Source organism: Bubalus kerabau, chromosome 10 (genome assembly GCF_029407905.1).
Source record: "Bubalus kerabau isolate K-KA32 ecotype Philippines breed swamp buffalo chromosome 10, PCC_UOA_SB_1v2, whole genome shotgun sequence".
NCBI lineage: Eukaryota > Metazoa > Chordata > Mammalia > Artiodactyla > Bovidae > Bubalus > Bubalus kerabau.
Window position 1 is genome coordinate 80,377,140 of NC_073633.1, and position 13,276 is coordinate 80,390,415.

Here is a 13,276-nt window from a genome sequence, read left to right on the forward strand (position 1 = left end):
AGCAGGAGTTTGAGCAACCATTTGTAACTTAAAAGCTTTCATACGGCCAGAAACAAATCCAGTTATACAATTACAGATGCAGGGAGCAAACAGCAAAAACACAACATTCAGAATCAAAATTAAAAGTCACATCATGTCCATAGTTAAAGTGCAAAGTGTTGCACCAGTCCATTTTAGGGTTGGTAGATGTCATCAGATGAAGAAGAGGCATCGCATGTGATTGTTGTCGAAGGTATTCACAGACTTGGAGAAAGTCTTTTCCTTGAAGTGGGGATGTCCACCCACGGGAAGCTTTCCACTGACGAAGAGGGGAGCGCTCCGCAGACCCAGCAGTTAGACCGATTGTGGAATGCAGCATAGGAGTGAGCCCAGGACAGGAAGACATTGTCTTGAGGATCCAAAGGCAGACTCAGGATTTTTGGAGTCAGCAGAAGTAGACTCACATAGATTATCAGGCCCATCCGCTGCCCTTTGCTTAACTGTAGAGCTCGGGTCAGGGCCACAAGCTCCGCTAACTGAGCACTGGTTCCCTGGGGGAGAGATTTTGCTTCCAAAACCTGTTCAGCAGTCACCACGGCGTAACCTGCTTTACGCTTTCCATCCCGAACAAAAGAACTGCCATCTGTAAATATTTCCATGTCAGGATTGTCTAATGGGGTATCCTTTAGATCCTCCCAAGCTGCATAGTTTAAAGTTAGGAATTGAGAACAATCATGATCAGTAGTGAGGCCTTTGGGGTTGTGTCAAAATTCCCAATGCCCCACCTTTTCTTTCAGTGACAAACAAATTAAATTCTGACCCTGTGGGCAAGCTCAGAGCTGGAGCTTGCAGGAGAGCAGTCTGAAGAACCTTAAAAGCCTTTTGAGTTTCTGGAGACCAAACCAGTTTGTCGGTTTGGGCCTGCTGAGTTTCAGCTATAAGTTTATATAAAGCCCGGGCAAGTTCCCTGTAACCCGGAATCCAAATGCGACAGTAACCTGTGATTCCCAAAAATCCTCTCAATTGTCTTAAAGTCATAGGTAGGGGATGATTTAGTATAGGTTTAATTCTCTCAGGGCCTATGGCCCTAGTCCCTTCTGATATGATTAGGCAAAGCTGAGCCTTTTCTCTTGATGTCTTGTAACCACAGTCTGCCAGAAAATTTAAGAAATCTTCTGAGGCTCGCGAACAAGCTTCCTCTGTCTCAGCACAGAGCCACATATCATCTACATATTGTAACACCACCGCTTCAGAGCTATTAAAGTTTTGTAGATCCCGTGACAAACTTTGTCTGAATAAGTGAGGACTGTCACGAAATCCCTGGGGCAAAACTGTCCAGGTTAACTGAGAAGCTGGCTGCATAGGGTCTTCAAAGGCAAGTAGGAATTGACTTTCTTCCTCCAAAGGCACTGAATAGAAGGCATCTTTTAAATCAATTACTGAGAAATATTTGGCCCATTCAGGAATTTCAGACTATAGAGTATAAGGATTAGGCACCACGGGGTGTAAAGGAACTAGAGCCTCATTTATAATTCGTAAATCTTGAACTAGTCTCCATTTACCATTTGATTTCTTTATACCCAAAATAGGAGTGTTGCAAGGACTGTTACAGGGAATTAATAGTCCCTGCTCCTTTAAATTTTCGATGATGGGTTTTAACCCTTCCTTAACTACGTTTCAGTGGATACTGCTTCTTATGTGGAAATACGTGTGGGTCTTTGAGCTTAACAACTACAGGAATAGCATTTTGTGCTCGACCCACAGATTTTCCATCAGCCCATACTCTAGGATTTACATTTTGTTCAACTAAAGGGAAAGAAAGGGAGGGCTCCATATTCATGAAAACAGAGGCATGGACCTTGCTCAGTATATCCCTTCCCAAAAGGGGTGAGGGAGATTCTGGCACGATCAGAAACTCGTGTGAAAACAGCACAGAATCCCAGTTGCAAGATAAAGAATAATTGAAATAATACCTTTTGGCTCGTCCAGACAGTCCCATTACGGAAGCGGATCGGGAAGAAAGTGGGCCAGGGACTTCAGTAAGCACAGAATAAGTTGTCCCAGTATCTAAAAGGAAATCGACGGATTGGCTCCCCACAATTATTAATACCCGGGGTTCCTCAGGTGTAATTAGGACGGGAGCTTGTGTGGGGACCCCCGGGCACCTTCAGTCCTGATTGTCTTGAGAGTCCAACCCCGGAGACCTACGCCTCTGGGGGCAGTCTCTCTTCCAGTGTGGTCCTTTGCAGACCAGACATGGAGCTGGGGGGCGGCTTAGATGCCTGAGGGCAATCCCGCTTGAGGTGCCCCTCCTTTCCACAGTAATAGCAACCCCATCCCTTTTCACCTGGGCCCCTCTGGGCATTTTTCTCAGGCTGTTTAAGAACATTTTTCATAGTCATGGCGAAGGCTTCCGCCTTTTCCTTTGTCTTTTTTTTTTTTTTGCCTTTCTTTCTTTTCCTCATATTCCCTACCATAATAGACTGTCTGAGCCAGTTGTAACAGAGTATCTAAAGACTGATTTGGTCCATACGCCCATTTTAATAGCTTACAGCGGATATCTGGAGCCAACTGAGTGAGAAATCTATCCTTTAAGATCACTTTTCCCTCTTCACTTTCGGGATCAATCTCAGTGAATCTGCGAAGGCCTTCGCTCAGTCTATCTAGGAATTTACCAGGAGCTTCTTTCTCCTCCTGTTCTATGTCTGCCAATTTGCCATAGTTTAAAGGCTTAGAACGCACCTGCCTAAGTCCTTCAAGAATATATCTAACAAAATGACTCTGATCCCATCTTCCTTTAGCTGTGTTGTAGTCCCAGTCTGGTTCTATAGTTGGGACCGCCTGATTCCCAGTGGGGAGGGCCCTATCTCGTTCTCCCTCTTCCCTACTGATTCATTACCAAGCCATTCATCTCCATAAGCAACCGCTTTTCCCAAATCTCGAGTCTTTGACTCAGGAGTCAGCATTTGTCCCAAGATATATATCACATCCTTCCAAGTGAGGTCATAAAGCAGAGTAACACCTTTAAAAGCTCTAATATATTTTTCTGGGTCCTCCAAATAGTCTCCCAGATCCTCCTTGATTCTTTGTATTTCTTGATAAGATAAAGGCTTATTAACTCTCACAGACTGATTATTTCTCCCAGTGGGTGTTTCATAAAGAGGCAACAGCTTGTGTGGCTGTTCCTCAGTCTCTCTGACTGCTCTGCACATATGATCCCAGGGATAGATTGGAGAAACCTGTTTTTCCTCTTCTCTTTGTCTCCTGTCCTCCATCTCATCTCTTACTTCGATGGTCTGAGTTTCTACTGAAATCAGAGTAGTCTGAGGTCGTACTGAGACAGGAGTTGTTTGGACCTCCATGTGGGCAGTTTGAATCCCAGTTTGGAGTCCCCGGTATGGGGGCAAAGTAAGAGGACAGGAGGGAGCTGAAGGTTTCACGCCCAAATCTATACCCTTAGGACATAAGTCTGGCATATTTCGCAGAGAGAAAAAGGGCAACACATATGCTACTTCTACCCATTTCCCTTGTTCCTTACAGAACCGGTCTAATTGTAGAACAGTATTATACTTAAGAGACCGTCCAACTGGCCACCATTTGCCGTCCTCCAATGGATACCATGGCCATGCAGTATCACATAGGAAGACCAGGTGTGTCTTCTTTAAGCCCTGGGGATCAAATCTATCCCAGTTTTTCAGGATACAGTTCAAAAGAGTGAGGCTGGAATTGTTAGCTCCCATCTGTAAGAGAGAAATAAAGCGACCAGCGCCATTTTTCTAGCGGAGGCGCCCCTCCCTGCTCTAGATGGGGGTGTAGACAGATGTTACACCAAAAGCTTTTCCTTCCTGGTCGGACTTAGTCTGTCTCTTACCGACACAGGCACTGTACTCGTCCCTCCCGGTTCTACCACCGAGATGGGGTGGGGATGTACCAGGGGTAGACTTGATAGCATCCCTACTTGACGTCCAGCTCTTCACCTTTAACCTTGCTTGACTCTGATGTCACCAGGGGTGAATCAGAGTAACCTTCTGGAATGCCTCCCAAGCTAAGACCGCTGTGGGAAACATTCATCACCTGAGTGCCTGTGCACGACCCTGAGTATTTCCTGTCTACAATAAGACCGACACGAACATAAAACTGAGATGTTCTTTCCAAGCATCACCACACCAGTATAACAGCCTCCTCTGATCTACTAAGAGCCGGCGTTACCAAAGAAAAAAACCCATTGCAGTCCCAATCTGAGTAACCTGTAACCTCAGAGATGTTCTGGGAGCTAGAGCTCCATCTAGCTTCCAAACTTTTGATTCCTAGCGAGGCTAGGCGCTTTATTGGCTACCAATCCAAGTTTGGGACCTAAGCCACAGTACACAATAACAGTATAGATCACAAGTCCCTTGAAAGTCTATGATCCAATAGATTAGGTTAGTACTTCTAATTCCCAAGGAGTTATGAAATGGTCAAAGAGACCGAAAAGTTTGACCGAGAAAGGAGAGTTCGGTCCACATGCTTTGCCCATTTCTGGTCGGTTCCCAAAGGAGACATTGGGTGCCTCTTGGCATTGGCAGGTCGGTATAATGCCCTGACAGGTTTCTGCCATAAGCCGTATGAGATCACCGTGGAACCGCAGAGCAGGGCTCCTTTGTTTCTTCACGCAGGGCCTGCCATTTATTCACACAAGCACACTGTAGAGTTAGTAAGGCACAGCAGAAAACGTGTTTGCTAAGAGAACAAAGAACTAAAGCTCCAAGCATCCTTACCTTGTCCTGAAGGATCCCGGACGAGCCCCCAAGATGAAAGGTTGTTGTTGAATCATGCAAATACACTGGGATTCTTGGCCCCCAGAGGAGAAGAATTCAATCCGGGCCAGAGACAAGGCTTGATCGCTCAGAGCTTTTGTGTAATAAAGTTTTATTAAAGTATAAAGGAGATAGAGAAAGCTTCTGACATAGGCATCAGAAGGGGGAAGAAAGAGTACCCGCTTGCTAGTGTTAACAATGAAGTTATATAATCCAAAGAATATCTGGAGTTTGTAAAGACCTCATCAGACCTACTCCCATAATTTACATTTTAAGATAACACTGTCCTCAGGCAAGATACATCCTTGTAAAGACCAGGTCTACTCCCATAATTAACATTTAAGATAACAGAAGGTTGAATCCAAAGACTGTCCTTAGGCAGGATACATTATTGTTAGGATTATGTATCCTTGGGATACATAATCCTAAGAAATGTGGAGAAAGAAAAAAGTTTGTCCTTTCTTCCTCCTTGAGAATTCCAGACCCCTCTCTCCTTGGGGACCCCTAGACTCCCTATCAACCTGCCTAGGAACTGACTCTCTCATAAGGATGGTTTTCTTTAAAGTTTGTCAAGCCTCATGGATCTATGAGTTAATGACTTTCATCATATTTGAAAAATTCTTTGCCCCATTTTCTCTCTCTTCTCCTCTTGTATTCCAGATGTGTCATGATTGTGGACTGCTTGAAATTATTCTACAGATTACTCTTCTGAAACGTTTTCTAATCTCTTCACTTTCATTTGGGTAATTTTTATTGGAATGGTTTTAAGTGTACTGATCAACAATCAATGTCCTGTCTAGTTTGAACCCACACACTGTTTTGTTTTAGTTCAGAAATTACCTTGCTCTAGTTACAAGTAAGAAACTACCCTTCATCTCTGACCCATGAGTTCTGCGACTTCTACCAACATCCATGAAATTGGAGCAGGCTCACTTCTTAGCTTGCAAGTACATGGGCATGAATCTGAGCAAACTCTAGGAGATGGTTAAGGACAGGGAAGTCAGGCATGCTGCTGTCCATGAGGTCAAAAAGAGTCAGACATGACTTAGCAACTGAACAAAACAACGACAGTAAAATCTCAGACCCTCACAATCTTTGATAACCAGTATTTAAGCTAAAAAGTGTTTGGAGACTGCAATTCAAGATATTATTTTATTCATCTTTATATTTAACTGTGGTAGAACCCTGGAATTCACTCCCACAAGAATATGTAAAGCAATATTCCTCTCTGTTTTTTAGCTCTTCATCCATTGCAGCTTACGCAACAATCTTCAAGGACACTGGGGATCAAGCAATTTGCTTTGGTCTCTAATCCTCTTCCAGATTCCAGTTCATTCCACCTGCCCATGTAATCATCTAAGGCTTGAGTGATTTCTTCTCATCCCTACAAGATTTCTCAATCTATGGCAGGTTTGCAACACCATCTGCCCAAACAGAGACTGACAACTTGATCCAAGGTATAAAAGCTGCCATATGTATCTGTTCATCAATAAAGAACTCCTTCCTCTCTTTTTCTGTTTTTCTTTATTTCTTTCTCTCTTTCAACTAAGATTTAAGTTCTTCACAGGTTCCTGCATTCACCCTTCTCCACTAGCCCCATATAAAAAATTAATTTTTATTTTATCTGACTTTTTAGTTGTTGTACCATCAATTCAGTTCAGTTACTCAGTCGTGTCCAACTCTGTGGCCCCATGAACTGTAGCTGAACTGCAGCACGCCAGGCCTCCCTGTCAAATTCCAAGAACTTGCTCAAACTCATGTCCATCGAGTTGGTGATGCCATCCTACCATCTCATCCTCTGTTGTCCCCTTCTCCTCCTGCCCTCAATCTTTCCCCGTTTCAGGGTCTTTTCCAATGAGTCAGTTCTTCGCATCAGGTATCCAAAATATTGGAGCTTCAGCTCCAGCATCAGTCTTTGCAAAGAATATTCAAGACTAATTTCCTTAGGTTTAGATCCAAGGTTTGATCTCCTTGCAGTTCAAGAGACTCTCAAGAGTCTTCTCCAACACCACAGATCAAAGCATCAATTCTTCAGCACTCAGTTTTCTTTATGGTCCAACTCTCATATCCATACATAATTACTGGAAAAACCATAGTTTTGACTATATGGACCTTTGTTGGTAAAGTAATGACTTTGCTTTTTAATATGATGTCTAGGTTTGTCATAGATTTTCCTGCAAAGAGCAAGTGTCTTTTAATTTCATGGCTGCAGTCACCATCTGCAGTGATTTTGAAGCCCCAAAAAATAAAGTCTCTCACTATTTCTACTCTTTCCCCATCTATCTGCCTTGAAGTGATGGAACCATTGTTGTACCATATGAGGGAGTAAATATCTTTTCTATTCTTCTATATCACAACCAGAAGTTTCAACCCTGATTCTGATATATACCTTTGCAATGTAATGTATAAGAACTCCTAAAGTATTTTATACAAAAACTTAGGAGCTATGTCATTGTTCTTGGATATGTGTGTTTAAGGGCTTCCCTGGTAGTTCAGCTAGTAAAGAATCCACCTGCTATGCAGGAGAATCCAGTTTGATTCCTGGGTTGGGAAGATCCCTTGGAGAAGGGATAGGTTACCCACTCATTTTCTTGGGCTTCCCTGGTGGCTCAGATGGTAAAGAATCCACCTGCAATGTGGGAGACCTGAGTTCGAACCCTGAGTTGGGAAGATCCCCTGGAGAAGGACATGGTAACTCACTCTAGTATTCTTGCCTGGAGAATCCCCATGGACAGAGGAGCCTGGCAAGCTACAGTCCATGGGGTCTAAAGAGTTGGACACAACTGAGCAACTAAGCATAGCACAGCACATATATGTTTAAATTCAGCTCAACAACAACTTTTAGATGTAATCAACAAACTTTAACCACTAGACTAGTGTAGTTAAGTGACAACTGACAGCTGCTGATGCTGGGAAAGATTGGAGGCAGGAGGAGAAGGGGACAACAAAGGATGAGATGGTTGGATGGCATCACCACCTCTATGGACATGAGTTTGAGCAAGCTCCAGGAGTTGGTGATGGACAGGCAAGCCTGGGGTGCTGCAGTCCATGAGGTCACAAAGAGTCAGACACAACTGAGTGACTGAACTGAACTGAACTAACAGCTGCTAGCAGTGCTGCTCACTAAAACTCACAGGGATTTTACTTTGCTTAGAATGATAATCCTCAGTGACCAAAAAAAATGAGAAATTTAAGAGTTAGACTTGATTGCATGCTTAAAACTAAGGACAGAAAGCAACTATAAAAATGATGTTAAGAAAAGGTCTTTCTTTTTATATCATCATATTGAAAAAGACATAAAAATGTTGAACTGAAGTTGTTGAAAATCAATAATTTAGCACAACAGGGATCATCCACCTTCAAAGTTTGAAAATTTAGCTGTATACTGTAATAAAACCTCCTTAAAATGCCCCCACTGTTTTATGAGTTTGGTCTTTACTGAGAGTTGAATTCGTCCTACAAGTACCCATGGGTAAGTAAATAGAAACTTTATTTCCCATCAGATCAGAGACCATAGCAGAGCAAGCCATGTCTTTTGTAAGCACCCCTTCCCACAAAACTGGAAGAGACAGATCATCCACTACCAACTAACCTCCTGGCTTTTTAGTTATAATAGCACCCACTACTACTCAACTTTATTGGTTAGGAATTTTCTCACTTCAAGTACTTTATGTAAATAAACATCTACGAGCGTCTACTGCATATCTAACATGAATGCAACGCTAAGGATGTGAGAGTAAATGGGATGCACTCACTGCCCTTGAAGATTTCAGGACGATCTTATCTCAAGTTACCACCTGAAATTTCAGCTTTTCTCAGTCCCCTTCCCTTCCATGCTTCCAATCCCAATCGATCCCATTGCCTGTCATCCCCAGTGAAGTTTACTTCCCACTGCTGACTGCCTTCCACACCCCTGACTCCGATTTGAATCAATACTGGCCTCTCAACCTTGTGCTGGAAAGCTTGAGCTCACTGCTTCTCACAGACTCTCCCTCTGAATTCAGAGGCATCCTAACCCCAAGATCCAGATCTTTTTATTCAGGGAACATATCCTTTTGGTTATACTCCAGAGGAAGTCATTCCCAACCTCAAGTGCCCTTAAGTAAATACAACTAACATATGCTCACTCATTAAGCCTCCTAGTTCATTGAACACACCCCAAAATGTAACATATTATACCACAGGAAGCTAATGGTATGTATCACTCACTCAGAACCAGACATTATTCCTTAGTCTTTTAGTCTAATCCTACACACTCCCTGTCCTGATCTTCCCTTAGGGTAGAATAAAAATAAGAAGACCACAGATCCCATGTAGTGCCTATGTGAATTTCAGACCTGGATCAGAGGATGTCTCAGACTTTAATTTCCCTAGGTGCTTTCCAATCCTAGATTTTGAGAAATAGAAATGCCTAGTATTTGTGGTAAACTGTTCAGAGAGATGGACACAACAGTAACTCCCATCTCATCAGTTCAGTCCAGTTCAGTTCAGTCACTCAGTCGTGTCTGACTCTTTGCGACCCTATGGACTGCAGCACACCTGTCCATCACCAACTCCCAGAATCTACTTAAACACATGTCCCATCTCGTACACCTTTTGCGATTAGAGTTTTCTACTACTCTCATGAAGCTGTGGAGCCTCCCGTGAGATCTGCACTGGCCCTCTGACTTGATTTTACCTAAAGTTTGCAGTAGAAGTGAAGATGTATGCCTTCTAATACCAGGATTTCAGAGACCTTGTACCTTCTAATTCTATGATACTGGAACACTCCCTATTGGAATCCTGTCTTACATGCCTTAAGGAAGCCTAAGCTAATCACATGGTGAAGCCACAAGATAAAGAATTATAGTGTCCCAATTGCAACTTCAACTGAACCCAGACTTGAGCCAATCTGACATCTGAAGGTAGCCATATGAGTGACTCTAGACAACAGAAGAACTGCCCAGCCAATCCACAGAATCATAAAAAATAGGTACATTTTGGGATGGTTGTTACACAGCAATGAAAACTGAAATAATATTTAAGGCATTATTTAAGGAACAACAGTGTCTGGGTTTGTTTCCCACTTACTCTTTCACTTATTAGCTTTATAGCTTTAGGCAAGTTATCCAACCTCTCTATGGAATTAAATGTCAACCTCTTTTTTCATAGTAATATAATTTTCACTCAGTACACAACAACTCAGCTAGACCTCATTTTCAAGCACTATGTAGTTAAGCAATGTGAGCAGAATACACATTTACCATTTCTTGGCCTGGACCTTAAGACATTGGACACACACTTCTTCATACTCTCTTCCCTTTCTGCAGGACTAGACAATGGATGTGCCCATAACCTGGCTTCAGCCATGCAATGACAAAGACAACCTCCTAGAAGACAGTGCAGAAACAAGGTGAAAGGAAACTGATTCCCTGAATGGCTACATGGAACAGAAATATCCACCTAGACTATAGCACAAGGGAAATAGGCTTCTAAACTCTTTAAACGAAGATCATGACATCCAGTCCCATCACTTCATGGCAAATAAATGGGGAAAAAATGGAAACAGTGAGAGACTTTATTTTCTTGGGCTCCAAAATCACTGCAGACAGTGACTGCAGCCATGAAATTAAGAGATGCTTGTTCCTTGGAAGAAAAAGCTATGACAAACCTAGACAGTGTGTTGAAAATCAGAGACATTACTTTGCTGACAAAGGTCTGTATAGTCAAATGTATGGTTTTGCCTTGTAAGAGTTGGACCATAAAGAAGGCTGAACACTGAAGAACTGATGCTTTCAAACTGTGGTGTTGGAGAAGACTCTTGAGAGTCATTGGACTGCAAGGAGATGAAACCAGTCAATTCCAAAGGAAATCGACTTTGAATACTCATTGGAAGGACTGATGCTGAAACTGAAGCTCCAATACTTTGGCCACCTGATACAAAAAGCCGACTCATTGGAAAAGACCCTGATGCTGGGAAAGATTGAGGGCAGGAAGAGAAGGGGACAACAGAGGATGAGATGGTTGGATGGCATTGTCGACTCAATGGACATGAGTTTAAGCAAACTCCGGGAGATGGTGAAGGACAGGGAAGCCTGGCATGCTGTAGTCCATAGGGTCACAAAGAGTTGGACCTGACTGAGCAACTGAACAACAATGACTCTTTAAACTGAAGTAATATTCAGTTTCCTTGTTACAGTATCTTAGTCTTTACCTAATGTAATCTCTGTGCCTTAGCTTTAAATAATGCTTGAGGGCAATTTGAAATTGCTTGGCATTCCTTCCATGAAAGGAAAATAATAGGAACATTATAAAAATTATTAGTGTATTTCAGTATTCCCCCACAGGAAAAGTGTCTTGCTGTAACTGAACACTAGAAGAGAGTCTAAGACCATGTTGTGCAAGAAAACATCTTACAATTTATTATAAAGTGCAATGTATTCACGGCCACAAAATCTTTTTCTGTAGTTTATAGTTGAAAGATATCCTAAGAGCACTCAACGTAGTCAATCTATTATTGGGTGAGGATTAGTTGCTATTGTCAGCAATGTATATTTTTGAAATGTCCAATCTCAGTACTTGACCAGATGAGGTGAGGTGATGGATGAAACATTTTCTAATTTATTAGTAGTATATAAGCCAGTTGATTACCAGATGTGATACATTACTAAAGAGCATAAGATATATTTTTCTATCTTGTAATCCATTTCATTGCCTTGTGGGGTGACCCATGATTGTGAGTCAATCATGAAGACAATATGACTGAATGGAATTCATTTTCTATAATTATTTTTAACCCGGTGGAACTCATTTGAGAGTTAAGCAGATAGAAATCAGGACAAGGAGGCCAATTTTTATGGGAGGGGATTAAACACTAGTACCTTATTTGAATATTCATGCTTAAAAGGAATTCTCTCTGAAATCTCTGTCATTTAGAGCAGTCCTTATACAGCAGAAATTTTGGTAAACTTGTTATAAGCTTTGAGCAGGTATAGAACAAGACAAAATGTGGCCCAATGTTTATCAGAGTCTGAAAAAAAATCACAGAACTGTACTACTTTATGTGAGTCTGCCAAAATTTGTACTGGATGACACATTAGAAGTTTATAAAATAAAAATACACAAAAGCCTTATATAAGTATGTTATTTTTCATGTTTTGTGGCTGTTACAGAATTTGTATTAAAACTGATGATAATAGGTCTAAGAGAATAACCCTTTAATGCAAGAATAAAATGAAAACAAGCATTGTTGTACATTTATTCATAGATATATGAATAGATTCTTAATGTTTCAAGGTCTGTTTGGCATTCTAAGATTGATAAGTGTTGGAAATGTGACACGAGGTATAAAAGCCAATAACCAATTCCAGGATATTCATGAAAGTGAAAGTCGCTCAGTCATCTCTGACTGTTTGCGGCCCCATGGACTATACAGTCGATGGAATCCCCCAGGCCAGAACACTGGAGTGGGTAGCCTTTCCCTTCTCCAGGGGATCTTCCCAACTAGGGATTGAACTCAGGTCTCCTGCATTGCAGGCAGATTCTTCACCAGCTGAGCCAACAGGGAAGTTAGGAATGTTAAAATCCTTATGAAGGGGGAAAATAAGGCAATGATAATTTATATAAAATAGTGTGAATGTATATTGAATAATACTCAGACAGCCTTTCTTTGGACAGCCTCTATTTGGTTATTAGGGAAAGCAGGGGTGGTACAGAGACCAGATGTTATCTTCTATCTTCCAGGATGGGCTGGAACCACATCAGGAATTTGATCTGGTGCCACCACTCTTCCAGCTTAACCCCATAGTGAGACTGAGAGATTTAGACAAATGCATCTTAGAGGCTGAACAAATTAATATGGGTTCCATGCCAGGTTCAGTTAACTTGCTTCTAGATTCCTAGTTCATCTTCCTCCTAAGAATCTGGCAATTAAAAAATCAGGCTTTGAGTTGTAGCTTTTAAGGGAAAAGCTTTACCTTAAAATTTAACTCTGTCAGATTTACTTTAACTCTTTACAATTACTTCATATTATAAAGGGACAAAGTGTAACTTTATTCTGCAGAGTCCAGCAAGTGTAGTTTAATGAAGTGACCAAAGTTAACATCACCAATAATCAAGTCAACTGGATCATTTGCCTCCTGACATGGTACACTGGGAATAATACAGTTCTAACTGCGTTAATGAACTTATCCATAAAACAGAAATAGAGTTATAGGAGTAGAAAACAAACTTATAATTATCAGGGAGTAAGGAGGGGGGATAAATTGGAAGATTGGGATTAATATATACACACTACTTATACCAAATGAATAACTAAAAGGACCTAATATATAGGGCAAGGGACTCTACTCAGTACTCTGTAATGGCCTATATAGCAAAAGGATTTTTAAAAGAGTTGATATATTTATATATAAAACTGATTCACTTTGCTGTACCCTGTACCCCTGAAATTAACACAACATTGTAAATCAACTATACTCCACAAAAATGTTTTTAAATGCAAACCCTAACTTATACAGTAT

At 41.5% G+C, this 13,276-nt stretch overlaps 1 protein-coding gene across 4 annotated transcripts; it reads right to left on the reverse strand.

The window, feature by feature from the left end:
- Positions 1-462: 462 nt before the first annotated feature.
- On the reverse strand, positions 463-5,166 carry LOC129620636 (uncharacterized). Of its 4 annotated transcripts, none has more exons than XR_008698623.1 (3): positions 4,737-5,166; positions 1,953-2,046; positions 463-622 (listed from the first exon to the last, which is right to left on the reverse strand). XR_008698623.1 is itself a non-coding variant. In XM_055536423.1 (2 exons), exon 2 carries the CDS (start codon positions 3,717-3,719, stop codon positions 2,805-2,807), a length of 915 nt encoding a protein of 304 aa, XP_055392398.1. In that variant the 5' UTR covers positions 4,737-5,166; the 3' UTR covers positions 2,416-2,804. The 4 variants fall into 4 exon arrangements, 1 of the variants encoding a protein (XP_055392398.1); XR_008698621.1 differs by having other exon boundaries at positions 463-679; XR_008698622.1 differs by lacking the exon at positions 1,953-2,046 and having other exon boundaries at positions 463-679.
- Between the last annotated feature and the right edge of the window lie 8,110 nt (positions 5,167-13,276).